This window comes from Erythrolamprus reginae, chromosome Z, assembly GCF_031021105.1.
Source record: "Erythrolamprus reginae isolate rEryReg1 chromosome Z, rEryReg1.hap1, whole genome shotgun sequence".
In the NCBI taxonomy this organism is placed as follows: Eukaryota; Metazoa; Chordata; class Lepidosauria; order Squamata; family Dipsadidae; genus Erythrolamprus; species Erythrolamprus reginae.
Genome location: NC_091963.1, coordinates 93,229,591 through 93,250,772, shown reverse-complemented (window position 1 = coordinate 93,250,772; position 21,182 = coordinate 93,229,591). Strand labels below are relative to the sequence as shown.

The 21,182-nt window shown below is 41.8% G+C and overlaps 1 protein-coding gene across 3 annotated transcripts in view; it reads right to left on the bottom strand.

The window, feature by feature from the left end:
- BRCA1 (BRCA1 DNA repair associated) overlaps positions 1 to 21,182 on the bottom strand; it is an 88,624-nt gene that overhangs the window by 44,578 nt on the left and 22,864 nt on the right. Inside the window, exons 7-11 of one of the 3 annotated variants that reach the window (XM_070727010.1) lie at positions 19,159 to 19,267; positions 18,158 to 18,202; positions 14,765 to 14,813; positions 14,052 to 14,176; positions 2,942 to 4,369 (exon numbers count right to left, since the gene is read on the bottom strand). In XM_070727010.1, the coding sequence (XP_070583111.1) occupies positions 2,942 to 4,369; positions 14,052 to 14,176; positions 14,765 to 14,813; positions 18,158 to 18,202; positions 19,159 to 19,267 (1,756 nt within the window). Of the gene's footprint in view, positions 1 to 2,941; positions 4,370 to 14,051; positions 14,177 to 14,764; positions 14,814 to 18,157; positions 18,203 to 19,158; positions 19,272 to 21,182 lie in introns of all 3 variants that reach the window. The other 2 variants (XM_070727009.1, XM_070727011.1) reach the window with 2 other exon arrangements.

Below are 21,182 nucleotides of genomic sequence, written 5' to 3'. Positions count from 1 at the left end.
GAGTCTACAGAGAGGGGAGGCATATAAATTTAATTAATAACTAATAACTAAATAAATAAATCCTATTGGGCTACTGAGTTGCACTTTGATGGAATGATTTAATAGGGAGGTTGGAATGCTGGAGCACAATAAGATACTAAGCATATAACTCACAATTCAAAAGTTATTATAGACTGTTCCAGAGGTGGGCTAAGGTGGAACAGTGATGTGTGCTTGCCCCTATAGCTCTGAGTGCTAGCAGAGTTCAGAGCAATTATGCTACTGCACCTTGCAGGTAGCAAAATCATGTGCGGAAATCATTGCAAATCAAAATCATTGCAGGTGCATCCGTTTTTCAATGTGTTTTTTTGCTTCCGTGCCCAGAAGCCAAAAAATGTGCTGAAAAATGAGTGCACCTGCATCTCCGTAGGCTATTTTGCTACCTGCACAGGTGCAGTAGCATAACTACGCTGGACTCCATTAGCACTCAGAGCCATGGGGGCAAGCACATGTCACCTTTAAATCTTAGCAGTCCACCTCTGGACTGTTCTGCTTTTTAGAGAGAGAATAAATATGGAGATAACTAGTCTCAATTGTATGTCTGGCAAAATGATTGAATAAATGCTTTGCTAGGAGAAATCAAAACTGAATTGCTGAGAGTTGGAAAGCATGTAAATTTATTAAATAAATAAATTATGGTTGAAATTCATTTGCTAGGCTGTAGTATTTATTTGCATGCTTTTGCATCCTGTTGATATTGAGTTTTGAGTACATTGAAGTAGAAGTCCTGGCATTTAAAGCCTAAGGTAACAGTGGTTTTCTCCTTCTTAAAAAAGCTGTACTGCAATGTTTCTTTATTATTGAACCATTGAAATACTGGAGATTAAATTAGTCTTAAAACCAGAACACTTTTTTGTTAGGAATAACTATGGATAAATATAACAAAAATATACCTAATGTTACATATTCTGACCGCAGCAAAGCTAGCCTTTGCCAAGAAATGGAAATATAAAGCAACTCCCACAGATGATAAAATCTTACACACAGTACTATCATGTGCTGAATTGGACTGAAACAGATTATTTTGAAACTAGGGAGAAACTATACTACTAGTGTGAAAAAAGGAAAACCAAGATTAGGAATTAATGGAAATGTTGGAAAAGGCTGCAACCTAATTAAATTTAGTTCTACATTCTTAATAGAAGAATGGGAAATCAAATTATCCAATTTAAAAAGTTAAATTGGATAATTCATCACGTATGCATTTTCTATGTTTTAAGGTTTTTGTTTTGTGTTTGGATGCTTGTATGTTTTTTATAATTGTAAATATATAAAAAAACTTTTTAAAAATTAAGATTGCACAAAAATTGATGGTACAATAGAAGATGTGGCTGCAGATCAATGGTGATAGTTTGGGAAAGGTTAATATCAAGAGAACAATCTTGCAAAGAGACCCAAAGTCATCACTGTTTGTCATTGCAGAGATTCCTCTATCAGCAATACTGAGTAACTCAGATCATGGCTATCAAACATCAAAAATATCTGCTAGACATCCATCTCCTTTACATGGATGATCTGAAATTGTATGGAAGAACACCATCTGAAATAGAATCACTGCATAAAACTGTATGTTCAACCAAAATATTATAATGGAGTTGAGACTGGACAAATGTGCCATGCTTACCATCAAATGGGGGGAAATAGTGAAAACGGAAAGAATCTAGATGCCCTATAAAAATAACAGTATATATGGATGAAGATGATTACTACAAATACTTGAGTATCCTTCAAGATGGCAACATCAAATACAAAAGGTTAGATGTGAGTACATCAATAGAATGAAGATCTTAAAGTTCAAACTCAGTAGAGGAAATAACCTTCAGACAATTAGTTCCAATCATTAGATGCATAGTTGGAATGGTAGATTGGATTCAAAGAGAACAAAAACCCTGAGTAGCAAGATTAAAACAATAATGACAATGAATCATGCCCTTCATTCTCAAAGTGATAACGACAGATTCTATTTACCAAAGAAAATAGGTAGGCATGGAACATTGCAAGTATATCAGAAGGTTGAAGAAGAAATAAAGGAATTGGAAGAATATCTGAAAGACAGTGAAGAAGATGCACTGAAGCCAATATATATACCAGGAAGAGTTACTGTGTGCTGGAGAGGTCATAGGCCCATAAGAACCAAATGAAGAACAGAACAGAAAAGAGTTATGGGAAAATATTACAGGGTCAGCAAATTTAAAAAACAACAAGCAACAACACCTGGCAATGGCTAAGAGGAAGAAAGTTGAAAAAAAGAGATGGAGGGTAATTCTGACTGCATAAGACCAAGCTTTAAAGACAAATATGGATAACCCTCAACTTATGACCACAACTGAGATAAGAATTTATGTTGCTAATTGAAACAGTTACGTGAGGTTTGTCCCATTTTATGGGACAAATCCTTCCCATGGGATCTTTCTTCCCAGATAAGTGAATCACTGCAATTGTTAAGTTAGTAATACAGTTATTAAGTGAATCTGGCTTCCCCCACTGACTCTGCTTGTCAGCAGAGGGGATCATATGATCCTAGGACACTGCAACAGTCATAAATGAGTCAGTTGCCAAGTGTCTGAATTTTGATCATGTGACCTGGGGGATGCTGCAAGGGGCATAAAACTGGACGTAGAATGTGTTGGGGTTTGGATAGAGGTACTTTTATTTTTGTCACAAGAAACATCACATTTCTCCTCACGTGTTCCACCTTTATCCCCTTTGTCAGAGCTTAACCCTTGGAAATATTTAATATCCACAGCCAATTCCTTTACTGGACCTTGACATCGCAAGAATGACTGGCGTTTGCAGCAGCCAAACACATTCTGTATGAAGGCTGAATCTAGTTCACTCTCATCAGATTTCAGATTTAATTCACAATTCCCTTTAGCTTTATTGTTGGTTTCATAGCACTTACAACTATCAGTGCAAATCCCATCACTCTGTATTATTTCAGAAGAAGCTGCAAATTTCTCAAGTTGATCCATCATGACCTGTTTATCCTTGGAAACTGCTTGGTCTGCCTTTCCAGGATGAAACTGCGAGGGTGAGTTCCTATCTTGGGAATTTGCCTTGTGGCTCCCTGCAGTTTCTTCAGTAAAGTTTTCACGGTTATCATAGCCCATGTCTACATTACATAGGTGCAGCTTATCACTCCTGTTGGTATCTGAACAAAACTTTGCTTTCTTCAATTTTTTCTGCAGGACACAGAAGTCATCTTCCGCTACAGAGGAAGATGGCATTATTTCTGAAAAGGAAATTGATTGTTTCAGTTCTCTCTCATTCAGATTTATTTTTCTCTTAGTCGATTCACTTTGTCTCCTGGCTTTTTTTGTGAACAACTGAAGCTTTCTGTTCCATTTGATTTTATTCTGGTCTTGATTCATTTTTCTCTGCTCCTTAATATCCAGTTCTTTCTTGGTCTCCTCAGATAGCTTAGGGCTTTTATTCAACACCTCCAATTTATCAAGTGGTTTGATTAATTCTTTATTTCTCTTGTTCAAATAACTACTTTTATGTTTCATATCTGTTAGGTTCAGTTCTGGTAACATGTGGCATTCCCTCTGAACTTGTTTATCTCCATCCCCTTTCAACATGGACACTGCTGCTTCTTCAACAAGGGCTATTTTTGAAAAAGCAGCTTCCCTTTGTTCTACTGGGGTTTTTTCAACAACAGCAAAGGTTTGGTCACTGTTTTCCAAAACAGGATCTTCTCTTTTTCTAACTAATTCCTCATTGTTTGCTTTCACATTGTGCCTTTTAATGAAATCATTCAAATCTAATATTGGCATTCTCTTTTGTACGAATATCTTTCCCTGCGGTTGAGAGATCTCAGAATCTAAGGAATTTGAAGAATCTGGATCCTGAAAAAGCTCTTCACTGCAACCATCTACCAGTGAATTAGAAGAAAGAATCTCCTTGCTTTGAGAAAACCACCCAGAGATTTTATTCATGTCCTGTATCCTTTCCCCGCCAGAACTTTTACTCAGGCAGACGTCAGGCATAGTCTGAGACTGTAACTGGCATTCCTTATTTTCTTCACATACAACTGATAAATTTCCAGCAGGTTGGTCAGGGAGAGTTTCTTTTCCATTATCTATCTGTTCATTTGTATTCATATTCATGGCTTCAGCAGCCCATTGTACTTGTGTCATCCTGCAGAAAGAGGAAGATCTATCATCCTGTAGGTAACTAAAACCAGGTTGTTCTATGCAGGAATCTAGAAAAGATACATCCTGTTGCTGTTTGACAGTCATGTTTCCCTCAACAATTTCTATGCTTTCATTGACAGTTTTGGTATCATCTCGGCTTCCTAGATTTTTCTCTTCTAATGGTCCATATATGTCTAAAAAAAGAAAAAAAGAAAGAAAATGTCAACAAATTAGAGGCAGCTTATGTAATCTATTTATCTCTCACATTCATCTCACCCTTCCCTGTTGCTTGATTATTTATGTGTGATACTTTTTCTTTCTCATTCAAAAAATGCCATTCATACCAATCGAAGGTAATATTTGTAGCTCAAGGTTGAGCTATAGGATCTTTGATGATCTCTGAACTTGACTGTTTTCTTGCAGATATTTCAATACCAAAGTAGATAACATCATCAGTGCTAAGCAGTCTGTGTAATGTTAATCTTTGCTCATGTGGGTATTGCTTGCCTCCTAGCGAGGAACTGTTTTGGTCTTTTTGGTCTTTCTTTGGCTTTTGATTGTCTCTTCCCAATGGACAATAGAAGTTGTTTATCACTATGTGCTGTTGCATTCCTCGGAGAGAGAGAGAGAGAGCAAACGAAAGGTAGGTGCACGCACACCACACGGGACGGGCACGGCTGCTCTGGGCTCTGCCTACAGCAATTTGAAACGCACTCCTGCCTGCAAGAAAGAGGAAGTGAGCACCGACACTGCCAGAGGCAGAGTGTATTACTGGAGTCTGTTTAGTTCCAGCTCCATCCATCACTATAGAGCGGAAAGCACACTCAAAGAGCAGCTCCTGCCCTGGCAAGTGTTTTGAAGCCTCAGAGCCAGAGCTTGGGGGAGAGAAAGAAAGACTTCTGCTGTTTCTGCTTTTGGCTGCACACCAGGGAAGCTGCAGAAGTTTTATTTCTCTTCCCCACACTCCGCCTCTGGGGCTTAAAAAGGCCAGCTAGGACAGCAGCCTCTCTTTGAGTGCGTTTTCCACTCTCTGGTGACAGTCATTGGACACTCCCCTTCCCCATGCTCTTCTCCACTCAAATCTCCCCACAGTCCTCCCACCTGAGCGCTGACTGACAGGGAGCACCAACCAGTATGCTCAGAAGCCCCTCCACCTTGGGACAGCGATTGAGCCAAACTCTTCCTGGGGAGGAAAGCGTTGCAGGACCCTTGCCTGCACTCCCTTCTTCCTGCATGCCGAGGGCAGCCCCAACAGACACAGCTTGGCCGGTCCACAGCTGCATTTGCCCTGCAGGGGGCCACCCGGGATTCTTGTAGGCGGCGGCAGCGAGGCCAGTAGCAACACTTGCAGTGCATCAGCCATAGCTGCCCACCAGAAGCAACTGGCGACCAAACCTGAGCTGACAGCAAGTGAGGGAGGCGGTGGCAGAAGGTGGAGCCGAGGGACGGTGACAGGGAAGTCTGCTGCTCAAGCCCTATTCTTGTGGGCTGGCAGGCAGGAGCGCGTTTCAAGCTGACATAGGCAGAGTCCACATGAGTGGAACTAGTCCTTTGGGCTGTGTGCGCACTTGCCTCTTGTTACTCTCGCTCTTGTTGGTGGGAGCAATTCTTTCTCCAGTTGGCACTCTTTTGGCCTCGAAGGAGGGAGGGAGGGGAGGGAGAGAAAGTGCAAGCAAGAGGTGGGTACACACACACACCGCAGGACTGGCTCAGCTGTTCTGGGCTGCCTTCAACAGCATTTTGAAACACGCTCCTGCCTGCTCTGTCGGCCAAGAGTGTCTGCCAAAGAAAGAGCAGCTCATGACATACCCTTCCCTTTCCCCAGCAAGTATTGGGAGGGTTATTTTTGGAGTGTAACTTATTTCAACGCATGTCCTGAAAAGCCCTGTTGGGCTTATTATTGGCACATGTCTTATAATAGGGGAAAAATGGTAGTTCTAGGCTGGATAGAAGGGATAGAATCGAGATCATTTGAAATGTTAATACCACTTTATAATGCCTTGGTAAGACATCACTTGGAATACTGCATTCAATTTTTGTCGCCACGGTGTAAAAATGATGTGATGACTCTAGAAAGAAAGCAGAGAAGAGCAGCAAAGATGATTCAAGGATTGGAGCAGGGGTGGGGGGTGTTTCCCCAAAACAACAAAAAAGATGGCAACTGTATGTACAGTGCTGGAACTCAGCATTCTGCGAATGCTCAGAAGGAAAATAAATAAATAAAAGAGGCAGCACTGATCTACTGGCACATACCGATCCAGTTTGGGAATAGAATAGAATGGAATGGAGTGGAATAGAATAAAATAGAATTCTTTATTGGCCAAGTGTGAATGGACACACAAGGATGGCGTTCGGGAGAAAACTGTTCTTGTGTCTAGTTGTCTTGGTGTGCAGTGCTCTGTAGCACTGTTTTTTTAAATAATTTATGTCCAGGATGTGACAGGTCAGTAAATATTTTCACAGTCCTCTTTTTGACTCGTGCAGTATACAGATCCTCATTGGAAGGCAGGTTGGCAGCAATTGTTTTTTCTGCTGTTCTGTTATCCTCTGAAGTCTGTGTCGGCTTTGTTGGGTTGCAGAACCAAACCAGACAGCTATAGAGGTGCAGATGACAGACTCAATGATTCCTCTATAGAACTATATCAGCAGCTCTTTGGGCAGTTTGAGCTTCCTGAGTTGGCACAGAAAGAACATTCTTTGTTGTGCTTTTTTGATGATGTTTTTTGATGTTAGGTGACCATTTTAGGTCTTGAGATATGATAGAACTTAGAAATTTGAAGGTATCTACTGTTGATACTGTGTTGTCTAGTATTGTGAGAGGTGGAAGGATGGAAGGGTTTCTCCTAAAGTCTACCACCATTTCCATGGTTTTGAGTGTGTTCAGTTCTAGATTGTTCTGGTCACATCGCAAGGTTAGTTGTTCAACCTTCCATCTGTATGCGGATTCATCATTGTCTCAAGTGAGTCTGATCACTGTTGTATTGTCGGCAAACTTCAGTAGTTTAACAGATGGATCATTCGAGATGCAGTCATTGGTGTATAGAGAGAAGAGAAGTGGTGAGAGTACACAGCCTTGGGGGCTCCCTGTGCTAACTGTACATATATCTGATGTTATTTTTCCTAGCTTCACCTGCTGCTTCCTGTCTGTTAGGAAGCTTGTGATCCACTTACAAGTGTATTCAGGTACCACTAGCTGATTTAGTTTAGTTAAGAGAATGTCCAGTATGATGGTGTTGAATGCTGAACTGAAGCCTACAAAGAGGACCCTACCATAGGTCATTGGAGATTCAAGATGTTGTAGGATGTAGTGTAGAGCCATATTAACAGCATCATCTATCGATTTATTTGCTTGGTATGCAAATTGCTGGGGGTCTAACTGGATCCGTGATGGTTTTCAAGTGGAACATCACTAGCCTTTCAAAGGTTTTCATAACTACAGATGTTAGAGCAACTGGTCTGTAGTCATTCAATTCCTTGATGGAGGGCTTCTTCGGCACTGGGATGATAGTGGAGCATTTGAAGCAGGAAGAAACATAGCACAATTCTAGTGATTTGTTGAAGATTTGGGTGAAAATGGGGGCCAATTTGTCAGCAAAGACTTTTAAGAAAGGAGTTATCTTGTCTGGGCCTGGTGCTTTTCCAGACTTCTGTCTATGAAATAGATCTTTCACTTCCTTTTCTGTGGTCACTAGGGATGGGTTCAGTTGTAGAAGATTTGGTTGTTGTTGGTGTGTCTGGGATGGAGGTTGTGCAGATAGATGGTTGTGGTTTCTTTCCAAACTTGCAGTGGAACACATTCAGGTCATCTGTCAGTTGCTGATTTCCTTCAGCTTGGGAAGATGGTTTGCTGTAACCAGTGATGTTTTTGAGAGTTTTCCACATGTTTGCCGGTTCATTTGTTGACAATTGATTCTTTAGTTTTTCAGAGTAGTTCCTTTTTGCTGCTCTGATCTCCCTTGTTAATATATTTCTGGCCTGATTGTACAACATTCTATCATCTTTTCTGTAGGCTTCCTCTTTAATGTAACTGCTTAAGTTTGGCTGTGAACCAAGTTTTATTGTTACTGTATATTTGCAAGTTCCTGGTTGGTACACATAGGTCTTCACAGAAGCTGAAATATGATGTTACAGTATCTGTGAATTCATCTAGGTCTGCAGAGGTGTCTTTAAAAATATTCCAGTCTGTGCAGTCAAAGCAAGCCTCTAGCTTTAACTTTGCTTCTTCAGTCCAAGTCCTCACTGATTTAATTGTTGGTTTTGTGGCTTTAAATTGTTTTGTAAACCAGGTACAAGGTGAATCATGCAATGATTAGAGTGCCCCACAGTTGCTCTTGTTAAGGAATGATAAGCATCTTTTACTGTTGTGTAGCAATGGTCTAAGATATTATTGCCTCTGGTGGGACAATTTACATGTTGAAAGTATTTTGGTAGCTCATCTTTTAAGTTTGTCTTGTTTAAATCTCCCAAAATAATGGCCAATGAATCAGGGTATTTGGTTTCAGCCTCCATAATCTAATCAGCTAGAGTTCTTAGTGCCTTTTTTACAGATGCTTGTGGAGGGATGTAAATCATAGATATTAAGAAAGAATTAATCTCTTGAGGAGAATAAAAGGGTTTGCAATTAATAACTAAAGACTCCAAGTTTTCATCACAGAATGTTTGAATAATGGTGATGTCCTGAGACCAGCTGTTGTTGATATATATACATAAGCCTCCTCCCTTCCCCCCCCTGATAATTCCTCATTCCTACCTACGTGAAATATCTGCAACCCTGGTATATACATACTATTATCATCAATTTCCTTGTTTATCTAGGTTTCAGTAAAGCATAGACGTCATGTCATCATGATTTCACCAGCAAGTTGCTACCAGTTCGCGTGAACCAGTCTGAACCGGGAGGAACCCACCCCTGGACTGAAGACTAAAACATGAAGAATGGTTGCATGAACTGGCTATGTCTAATTTAATGAAAAGAAGGAATAGGGGAGACATGATAGCATGTTCCAGTATCCCATGGCTGCTACAAACAAGAAGGAGCGAAGCTACTCTCCAAAGCCCCTGAGAGTAGGGCAAGAAGCAATTTGTGGAAACTAATCAAGGAGAGAAGCAACTGAGAACTAAGGAGAAATTTTCTGAGAGAACAATTAATCAGTGGAAAAAACTTGCCTCTAGAAGTCATGAATGCTCCAACACTGGAAGTTTTAAAGAAGATGTTGGATAACCATTTGTCTGAAGTGGTATAGATTCCCTGTCTAAGCAGAGGGTTGGAACAAAAAACTTCCAAAGCCCCTTCCAACTTTGATATTATATTATATGATATGATATGATATGCTGTATTACAGTGGTACTTCTACTTATGAACTTAATTCATTCCATGACTGGGTTCTTAAGTAAAAAAGTTTGTAAGAAGAAGCAATTTTTCCCATTGGAATCAATGTAAAAGCAAATAATGTGTGCAAACACATTAGGAAAGAAATAAAAGCTGGGAATTTGGGTGGGAGGAGGAGGAGGAAGAAGAAGAAGAGGAAGAGGAGATGGTCAGTCAGTCCGTCAGTCTTCTATGTTTCTATGAGAATCGCGGCTGAAGGAAAACAGTGAGGTGAGGGGAATTTAAAAAAACTTTAAGGATTAAAAAAAAAAGAGGGACTCCGAGGCGGAGAGGAGGAGCACACAACTCCCATACACCTGGTGCAAGGCTGCCTCTCATACACTGCGCTAGAGAGAGAAACCCAGGTGGGTGAGAGGGGGGAACCTCTTGCTCCTTTGACCAAAAGGTGGCTGCTGCTGCTGCTATCTGCTTCCTCTTCCTTCCCATGCGAAAGGGCTCCTCCTCTCTCCTCTCACTCGCTTGCTCACTTTGTAGCCGCATCTTTCCTTCGCTGTTCTGACTCCTTGGTTTAGCTGAAACCGAGTTGATCCGGCCAGGGCAAAGTACCCCCTTTTGCAACCTTGCATCAGGTGTATGGGAGGCAGCGCAAGGGAGTCACCACAACGAAGTGGTTTATTCACTCTCCGAGTGCCCAGAGAAAGGAAAACACTCCCTTCACTCTGGGCTGCCCAGAGCGAAGGGAGAATTTCTTTTCTCTGGGTGCTGGCAGAGGTTTATTCCCTCTCCCAGCACCCAGAGAAAGGAGAACTTTCTTTTCTCTAGGCTCTTGGAGAGGAAATAAACCTTTGCCAGTGCCCAGAGAAAAGAAACGCTCCCTTTGCTCTGGGCTGCGAAAGCTTCCTCAAGCGCCACCGAAAGGCTCCTCTGGCAGCCCAGAAAAGCCCAAGGTGGCTGGGATTAAAGGAGGAATGGCAGGAAATTGGCAAGGCCTTCGTGCTGCTCTCAAATTTCCTGGGAAATTTTTTCAGGCTCGGGTTCATAAGTGGAAAATGGCTCGTGTGAAGAAGCAAAAAAGTCTTCAACACCCGGTTCGTATCTAGAAAAGTTCATAAGTATAGGTGTTCATAGGTAGAGGTACCACTGTATATTACAATATAGAATAAGAGTTGGAAGGGATCTTGGAGATCTTGTAGTCCAACCCTTGCTTGGGCAGGAAACCTTACACCTCTTCAGACAAGTGGTTATCCAGTGTCTTGTTAATTATCTAGTCTCTTGTTAAAATTTGTGTACTACTATGATGATGCCATGAGTCATTTACAACAGGGGACTCCAACCTTTCTAGCTTTGCGGTCTGGGAGGAAAGGGGATAGTTCCACATAAGGAACAGGTGAGCAACTCCATTTGTGCAAGTGGTGGGCACACATGCACACACCACTTGCACAAATGGAGTTTCTGCAGCCTGGTTATGAACAGGCCACAGCCTAGGGGTTGGGGATTCCTAATCAACAACATAAAGTGTAAGAAGTAGCTATTCTGGCATTTAGAAAATATATGATACCAACTAGCATTTAGAAAATATGATTAACTAGAAAAGTTACACCAATCAATTATGATCCTAAAAGCAGTCTTCAGATCTCTTGAGCTGCAGCCCCATCACTGTAACCCAATAGGAAAGATTGGATCTGCCCATTTTTTTATTCATTAGGGAAGTAACCCAATTGCATCTTCTATATTCTCTTATCTCACCTATTCACTCATATCATCTAACAGATTATTTGTGTTGTTTCTAGATCTTATTCAGAATGTTGCATAATTTCCCCCAGAATTCATGTCTGGTTCTCCATTACCATGGAGTATCATTTATCTATGAATTTCTATTGAGGTGACACCATTTCATATACTGTGAGTTCTACTTTATATCTTTCATTGATAATTAAACTTACAATCTCAGTTCACTGCATGTTCATAATTTATTAATTATATTCCACAAGATCAAACCACTCTTATACTTCTACCACAGATATATAACTGTGGTAGAAGTACCACAGGCAGAACGGGACCTTCAGATACTTTATACTTTATATATATTAAAGTACTAGTAGCTGGATATCTGTACTTTGCAACCAAACTATGTGTTCAGGCTTGATAAATTGACAGTTAAAGTTTGAAAATTAATGAGTAGTTACAGTCAGGCTTGATACAAAATCTGCTAGAGCAGAGGTAGGCAAAGTTGGCTCTTCTATGACATGTGGACTTCAACTCCCAGAATTCCTGAGCTAGCATTCTGGGAGTTGAAGTCCATAAGTCATAGAAGAGCCAACTTTGCTTACCCTTGTGCTAGGGCAGTGTTTTTCAACCAGTGTGCCGTGGCACACTAGTGTGCCGCGAGACATGGTCAGGTGTGCCGCGAAGAAGGAAGCTCAGGTTCCGGTCTTGCAACTTTTTGCTGAGAGAGAGTGTGAGAGTGAGAGAGAGAGAGAGAAAGAGAGTGAGAGAGAAATCAAGAGAGAGAAATCAAGAGAGAGAAAGAAAAGAGAGAAAGAGAGAGAAAGCAAGAGTGAGAGAGAAAGAAAGCAAGAGAGAGAGAAAGAGAGAAAGAAAGCAAGAGAGAGAGAGAAAAGGAGAGGAAGGGAGAGAGAGAGAGAGAAAAGAGCAAAAAGGGGAGGAAAAAAGAGATGAGAAAATGATTGAGACAGAGAATGAGAGGAAAGAGAGAGAAACAAAAGAGAGAGAGAGGTGACTCTTGATTTAAAGCATATGATAAAAAGCACCCAAAGAATAAGAGAAAAAACCCAGCCCTCACCTGTTTTTGGAAATGGTTCAAGAGTGTGTACACACACACACACACACACACACAAGGGTGGGGAGGAGACAGGGATGGGAAAAGAGAGGTGAGTGTCTTAGGGTGTCATTTTGTGTCAATTTGGTTGGTGGTGTGCCCCAGGATTTTGTAAATGTAAAAAATATGCCGCGGCTCAAAAAAGGTTGAAAATCACTGTGCTAGGGAATTCATGGAAGCCTAGCATTCAAACAGAAAGATAGAACCATCTCACCATGATGAGCAGAAATTAGGAGGCAAACAATGGATGCAAGGACTAAGAGTGACAAATTACTGCCTGACCATAAAGATGACTCTAAGTTAAAGGCAGATTTGTGATCATTAAATCATTGCCTTGTGTCCTGTGTCGGATTATATATTTTTATATTTTCTTCCCTCTTTCACTCTTTAGCAGAAGAGAAAGGTTGTTTGAACAATCTATCTCTTCCTAAACCACTTTTCTTTACCACAGAACTTATTCTTCCCTGAAAGATGCTAATTACAATTAGCTTAATTCTATAACTTTTATTACTTAATTAATAGCCAGGATTAGTTTGCACTGCCATCTAATATTGGCATGGCTTCCCTTTTGTATCTTAAACAGCCAGGAACATGTTGCCAAGGTATTTCTTTTAATGTGTACTCCCCATTGTATGTTTGCTTACTACCTTATAATCTCTTGTTTTCCAAAGAGTGTAAATACAAACACTGATTTCCTCCTTGCTAATTATCCCAGAACCAAAGTATAATTTTCCAAAAGGTGAGAAATGGGGGGGAAAAGAGATTTATATCTTTTTTCAGTTTTCTTTTGAGTCAAATTCTGTAACGTGAACTTTCCTTAAGAATTCACCCAGGTGATTAGGATTGTACTTTCCTAAAGTTGTCAGTTTTATAGTGCAATTTCTTAAACCTTTTTAAAGCTATACTAAAGTTCTGCCATCTCTTGGTGTTCTTCTTTGGAATCTGTCTAGCAAATTTTAAAATTGCATAAAAATGGTCATCTATAAAAACTCAGCTAACTATTGTGTATAACTTGGACTGCTGTATTTAATATCCCACCAATAAACCAAACCATCTACAGCAGCGGTTCTCAAACTGTGGGTCACGATCCTTTTGGGGGTCAAGTGGCCGTTTCCACAGGGATCACCTAAGACAGGAGTAGGCAAAGTTGGCTCTTCTATGATATGTGGACTTCAATTCCCAGAATTCCTGAACTAGCATGATTGGCTTAGGAATTCTGGGAGTTGAAGTCCACAAGTCATAGAAAAGCCAACTTTGCCTACCCTTGGCGTAAACCAATTGGAAAACACACATTTCCGATGGTCTTAGGAACCAAAACACTGCTCCTCTACCTGTCTCCAAGTGGGTCTACCCACATGCAAATAAGACTACTGCAAAAAAAGTATCTGTACCATGGGAACTTCTGAGCATGTGCAGAAACCAAATTTCACCATCTTGTTTCCGGCTTTTCTTTTCTCTTGGCAATTTAAAAAAAACATTTTTGGCACTGACCATACATGTGCACAAAAAGCTCATGTGCGTCCACAAGGCATGGACATGTAGCGCTAGGGGAAGCAAACATGCAGTGAGGTAAATTAGAGCCCACCCCTGAATTTCCTAATAATTTTATTATTTTATGGTTGGTGGCCACCACAACATGAGGAACTGTAATAAAGGTTGTAGCATTAGGAAGGTTGAGAACCACTGATATATGTGGAAACACTCTCACCTATATATAAGTGCGGTTCATTTTTGGCTCTTTTTCCAGTATGTTCTATGTGGCAAGATCTTTGGCTCTGATTCATAATACAGTCCTTGTCAACCAGAGATGAGGAAGAACTTTCAAAAGTGAAGCTGTAGGAAAGAATGAACAAAAATTATAGAAAATTGAAGATCCGAAAAGTTCATATATTCAACCACGAATCATGAAAAGTTCATATACTCAACCATGAATTCTATGTAAATAAAGAAAACTAAACAATATCAGATAAGATATTGATGTCACTTCCATGTTTTGTGACTAGGAAAGACCAGTCTGTTGATTGGGCTGGAAGTTCTATTAGTCTGCTTCCCTAGTATTTTGGTATGTTTAGAAAATGTAGATAAATGCTGAAATAGTAAATTGTGACCAGATTTAATCAAGTTTAGCATCAATCCAATATTACCCAGTATGATCAACAGTCAATTCCTTTATGTTCAAACACACCTCCTAAGCAATATAATTACATTGTTGTGTCGTTTTCCACCTGTTTATAAAATTCCTAGATAGGCAAAGTTCTCAGAGGTTCCTGTCACAAAAAAAGCCACTGCCTCTTCTTCAGAAATTGTCTTTACATGACATAAAGAATGTATCTACTCAACAGAAACCCTATCCAGTATTTAACAGTATTTCTGACATCCCAAAATATGCAAAGGAAATAACTTGGGTGAACATTAACTTACCATTTGATCATGTTCTCTTCCTGAAAGGTAACTTCAGATGAGGCTGATCCTTAGAGGAGTAAAGTTTACAATTAGCATATTTTGCAGAAAGAGGATTCAAATGCATGTTATCACTTAGATAAAGCAAGATCACAACACTTTTTTCAAAAGCTAATGTGTTGGGGTTTTTTTTGTTAAAAATTCCTTTTAGGAGGCTAATGTTTTGTCAAAGGACCATTGAACTTACCTGAACGGACTGCAAAAAAGGGCAACAAGAATGATCAAGGGAATGGAGAATCTCCCTTATGAAACCAGGTTGCAATGCCTTGGTCTCTTCAGCCTTGAAAGACACGTTTAAGGGGTGACTTGATTAAAGTGTATAAAATCATGCATGGGATAGAAAAGGTGGATAGAGAAAAATTCTTTTCTCTATCACACAATACTAGGACAAGGAGGCACTCCCTAAAGCTCATAGGTAAGAAAGTGAGGACAAATCAAGGGAAATATTTCTTCACCCAGAGGGTCGTTGGTTTATGGAATTCACTTCCAGAAGAGGTTGTGACAGCTGTCAGCCTTGATAACTTCAACGCAGGATTAGACAGATTCATGGATGCCAAGATCTCAGCCAAAGCAGGCGGCAAGAGGAGAGCTTACTTATATCTTGGCGAAGTCTGCCTTCTTCAGGGCCTAGTTTTGCTTGCATATCTTGCAGAAGCCGCCCTCAAGGACCATGAGGCCATCTGATAGGTCTTCCAGATGAGATTCTCAGCCCTCTTATCATCTGGCTTCAGTCCATTGGCTAGTTCGGACGGAACAACCACATTGGAAACCAAACTCACCACAGGCGGGTCGATGTTGGGAAACTGAAGCAGATCTTCTCATTCTGTGTCAAAGGTATAGAATTTTCATTCCATTGCCGAGGGGCCTTGTGCTACAGCTGGATGCTGCCACGACTGCTTGACATTTTCCATAAAAATCTGAGATGAGGGGATGTGATTGGATTCCCTTTGCGTCTGTGTAAATAAACATGCAGCTGGCTGAAGACCGGTTGACACTTCTGCAACCTTGCTGCTGCAGCCAATTTCAGTTATTTCTTTGGCCTTGCGTAGAAGAATGTCGAACAAGGCCGGCTTGAATAGTGCCGTCGAGATTGGTTGTTCAGTTGGAACCTCCTCGTCTTCTGACAATTTGATTTCTGGAACACTGCCCAGCTCCCCTTCCTCTGTGAAGCAGTCCTGATGTTCGGGTAGGCATTGGATTGGTCATTTGCTGTGCACCAACTGCCATTCCTTGTGATTAGACGCTGGCCAGCATGTCTTGGAAGGTTGTTGGCATCGAATGCCAGGGTTCCTTAGCAGGGCGTAGGCCAGCTGCAGTGAGGGTGAATGTAGATGTAGGGTTGTGGGCCCCTAGAAATCCCTGAACTGGATGAGACCATGGCTGGGCTATCGGCATGGTGGTCTCGGGCCTAGGAAGCATGTCCACAGGTGACCCAGTCATTGGTTGACAGTCTGGTGACAGGTCTAGGCTATTAACAGACGCGAAGGAGCCAGAAATCCTCCCTGGGGAAGTGGAGGAAAATAGTGGGCCGAAGAGTGGGCGAGATGCCAGCAAGGCCATAGGCTGAGGAAGCACTGGGGCCTGGGCCTGCTTCTGGGCAGATTCCAGTTGAGCCTCCAGAGCTTGAATTCTGTGCTCTGCTACTTTAAGGGCAGCTGCAGAATGAGACGTCTTTGAATTCTGCCCCTTGTCCTTGGGTTTAGAGGAGCGTCTTCTCAGAGCCCTCTGTGCTCTCCTTGTCTCCCCGACATTGTTTTGCCTCGCTGAGGGGGAAGATCATTCCCTTGCCCCCATCCTGATGCAGCCAGGACCGCGGCGCGGGGGGGAGGGGGGGGAGCGGCCTGTGCCTTCCCCAATTGGTCCTACCTTTAGGTATGGCCACGGATGCCAGGGACCTATTCCAATGGCTCCAGGCTGCCAGCGGTATGGCCATGGAGGCTAGGGACCCAGCCAATTGAGCCTCGGTCCTCTGGGCAGTGCTCGCTGGGAGCAGAGGCCCTGAGGAGGTAGCAAGGATGCAGGCTATTTAATTGATTTGTATGCTGCCCCTCTCCAAAGACTCGGAGCAGCTCACAACAGGAACACAAAATACAAATCCAATGATTAAAAAAGCAGAACAGTTAAAAAAGCCCTTGATTAAAAACATTCATGCAATCCAAACAAGCCATACATAAAACGGAGCGGACAAGTGCCTCCTTGTAGGGAGCTGGAAAGAACCCCCCCTCGCAAAGAAGCATTGATGATCTCCTCGGCCCAGCTACGTGTCACTTCTCTGCTGGCTGAAACCAGCCAAGAGTGAACAGGTGGCGGAACTCACAGCTCCAATGGCCTTATCCACTTCATCAGGTGTCACCAGATCAAACTCCTCCCAGACAGATGGACAAGGATGGGCTCCAGTCATCAGTCACCTCGACTGACTCGTTGTCAGCTGACTCTGCTAACCAATCGGAGTCAAGGTCCATCCGGATCCGAACGATTTTATCAGCGAAAAATGTGTTAAAATCCTCGGCACTACTCTGTAAGGGCTCCCCAAGCCCTCCCCCCTTTATTAAGAAGGACCGAGTCACCCTAAACAGAGCAGCCAGGCGAGATTCCACTGATGCAATCAAGGCGGCATGATACGCGCATCTTGCAGCCTTGAGCACCACTTTGTAAGTCTTAATATGAGCTCTTACAAGTGTTCGATCGGATTCGGATTTACTTTTTCTCCATCGCTTCTCTAGACCTCTCTTCTAGCGTTTCAACTCCCAGAGTTCCTTAGTGAACCAAAGAGCCCTCTGGGGTCTAGTGCCACAGAGGTCGCAACGGCACAATTTGGTCAAGGGCCTCCATTGCAGTCCTGTTCCAGGCCACAGCAACAGATTCCGCTGAGCTGTGGACGAGTGTATCTGGTATAACCCCAAATGCCCTCTGAAAGCCCTCTGGGTCCATTAGGTGTCTGGGGCGGAACCACCCAGTCAGTTCCGCCTCCCTGCAGGGAAGGATTGGAGCCAGGAAGTCAAGCCACAGCAGAAAATGGTCTGACCATGACAAAGGCATGACCCCTTAATCTCAGACCATTACTCAGCTGCTCTGAGAGGAATGCCCCCCATCGTGAGTCGGACCCTGAACTACTTGAGTCAGGTCCATGGCTGTCATGGTGGCTATGAACTCCTGTGCCAGTCCAGAGGAACCGCCGAGTGACGGCAGATTGAAGTCCCCCAGGACAATGAGTCCGGGGAACTCCACCGCCAACCCGGCCACCTCCTCAAGCAGCACAGGCAGGGCTGTTGACACGCAGCTGGGAGGCAGGTACGTGAGCAACAAGCCCATCTGAACCCCTAACTTCAACTTCACAAGGAGGGACTCACATACCCATGGAAGGCAGAGGCCTGAAATCTTCTGTTCTTCTGGATCCATCTGCAATGCAAGGAAAGGGTAAATTATGATTACAATTTATTTATTAAATAAATAGGAGAGAAAAAACTCTAGTCCCTTTCACTACGCCTGAGTTTTTTAGACTGAGCGATTAGGGGTACCTACAGGGCGGAGCTAATTATTACATTTTTTAATGTAATAATTATTACATTATGTAATAATTATTACATTACACAATTACATTTATTTTGCTAAGTTAGAAATTTGTTAATTGAGTTTTGTCTCAATTTAAGACTTTTGTTGACACATTTGTTAGGTGACCATGGGAATGTGCAATGGTAATAAAATGCAGCCGTGCGAGCAGTCATGGGTGTACCTAGATACACCCATGTAACTCCATTACTCCATGAGTTGCACTGGCATCCGATTGGTCTTTGAACACAATTCAAGATGTTAGTTATTACCTATGAAACCCTACATGGCTTAGGATTAGATTACCTGCGGAACTGTCTTCTGTCTCATACATCCCAGCGGCCAATTAGAGCCCAGAGTCAGCCTTCTCCAGGTCCCATCAGCAAAGCAATGTCACCTTGTAGGGCTGCAGGGAAGGGCCTTTTCTGTGGCTGGTCCGGTCCTATGGAATCAACTTCCCCTGGTGACTCGTATGGCCCCCACTCTCATGACCCTTCAAAAGACCTTAAAAATATGGCTCTGTCAGCAGGCCTGGGACCGTTGAGCGTTATATTTGGCTCTGGCTATTAGCTATGAATGCATGAAATATGAATGTTTATTATCAGGGGTTTTATATTGTATTTTTATAATTGTATTTATTATTGTCTATTATTCTTCTAAGCCATCCTGAGTCCATTGGAGAAGGGCAGCCTATAAATCTAATTAATTAATTATGTCATTGTCATTGTATCAATTATACTCATTTTAACTTTGAATGGTCACTACGCAAAGGACTAGTGAGGACTAGTTGTACTACTATTACTTACTGTGCTCTTTATCAATTTCCCAAACAATAGTATTACTAGGATAACTTTTCTTTCTGAGGAAATTTGTTCTTTCATTTACACGGTACTGTTGCAAGTTGAAGTCATTACCCTTCCAAGAAAACAAAACGTTATTAAAGAATAATATTATTAAAATATTGTTCCCTTAAGACTCTGCATTGCTCAATTTTATTATATAAGTTTTTTTTTAATATACATATTTGGTATTTGCAGAACTTCTCAATTTTTCTGTGGTAAAATGAAGAGAAGTGTCACATGCAAATAGTTTGAACTAGAGGAGGAAAAAATGAAATATGAGAAGCACTTTAGTTTGAAATACATAGATGAGTGGGTAGATAACAGCGATATAGCGCCATATATTTGGTGTCTGTTTTCTTTCCAGATAGATTTTAGCACCTAAAAACCACAAGAAAATGTTACTTAAATGGTCTTGTCAGATATTTAGAAGTAGAATCCTTTCATCTCCTTTATTTCCTGCCATAGTTGTTCAACTATATATCTCTCTATTACAATCATAGAGCAGCATTCCAACTTTAATAATTTTAATTAATCATTAACTGCAGTTACAATTTTCCTAATAATCATAGTTCATTGGCTATGACTTTAATATCAGACACTTAAAACATTTTAAAATTATAAAATAGCAAAACAATAAAAAATATGTTAGCTACCCATTTGTTTGTTTGAACAAGTATAGGTTTGTAGTTTGTATGAGCATAAGTAGTAAGTAATGATAAAAGAAGACAATAGGACAGTAGGACAGGGGTTGTAGGCATAATGGTGTGCTTATACATGCCCCTTATCCTAACCATTTCCTACATACCATTTTAATACTGGTTACCACTGAAAGATGGTTGATATAAGCTTACAAAATATTTCTTAGCTTAGCATCATATACTATGTGTATATGGTCCTTATGTGTAGAAGACAGTTGTCATGTTCCATATATCCAGCACCAAGAAACCACAAGCAATCCAGTTTTTGTTTGAAATATTTTAACTGGAAAGCTTGGAAACTCAGCACTAAGTGAGAATTGTTCATGGCCTTTACACTACATCTTAAATCCCCTTACATGTGACTATCCACCCCTTGGCTTCCGGACACCATAAGCAGCCTGAAATCTTTGGCCACATCTAAGCCGACACTCAGCTGCTGGCCTGTATTGCAGCTGATTGACGCTTTGCTTCCTAACCGATCGGCTCTGATGCCCAACTGTTTCTCCGCACGGAGATCAGTGTCTTCATCAGAGGTGGGTTCCAGATTCTCCTACTGCCGATTTACTCAGAGGCACGCTGCGCGCACACTTTGTGCATGTGCAATACTATAAAATAGCTTCTGTGAATACGCAGAAGCAAAAAACAAGATGGCACCATTTATGGCACCACCAAGAGAACCGGTTCAGGGGCAAGGCAGGCCTGGGACGCTACCGGTTTCAGCAACTCAGGCCGTCAAGTTACTAAAGATTCTATAGAACCGGTCTGAACTGGTTCACCTCTCCATCCAGTGCCTCATACTTAACTGATCTATTCGCTATTAGTGTCCCAGCTGATCAGCACAGCTACTCCATTTGCAACCTCCCAGCTGGTCAATGTGGTTCCCAGACACGCCTCCTGAATGGCAACCCCGAAATGGCTTGCCAGAGACTTGCCATTTCACGGTTTGACAGGCAGCTCCCTCTATCAAGGAGATAACATCTGGGAGGTAAGCAACAGATATATTTATTTGTCTGTTCAGCCATCTCGGGGTTGCCATTTGGGAAGGGGAGGCTGAAATATTAAGGGCCAAGACTTGTATTTTGTAGAGCAGAGGTGTGAAACCTGATTTCATTGAGAGGTTGTGTTTGACCATAGAGGGCCGGGGATGGGCGTGGACAGCTCAATGTTACTTGTGTCAGGGGCACCTGCGCTGGCCAAGTGCTAAGGAAGGACTTTCCTGATACTTTCCTTTCCTCACTCTCATTATAATCTCCTTCCTTCCTGTTTTTTCTTCCGTCTTCATTCCCCTTT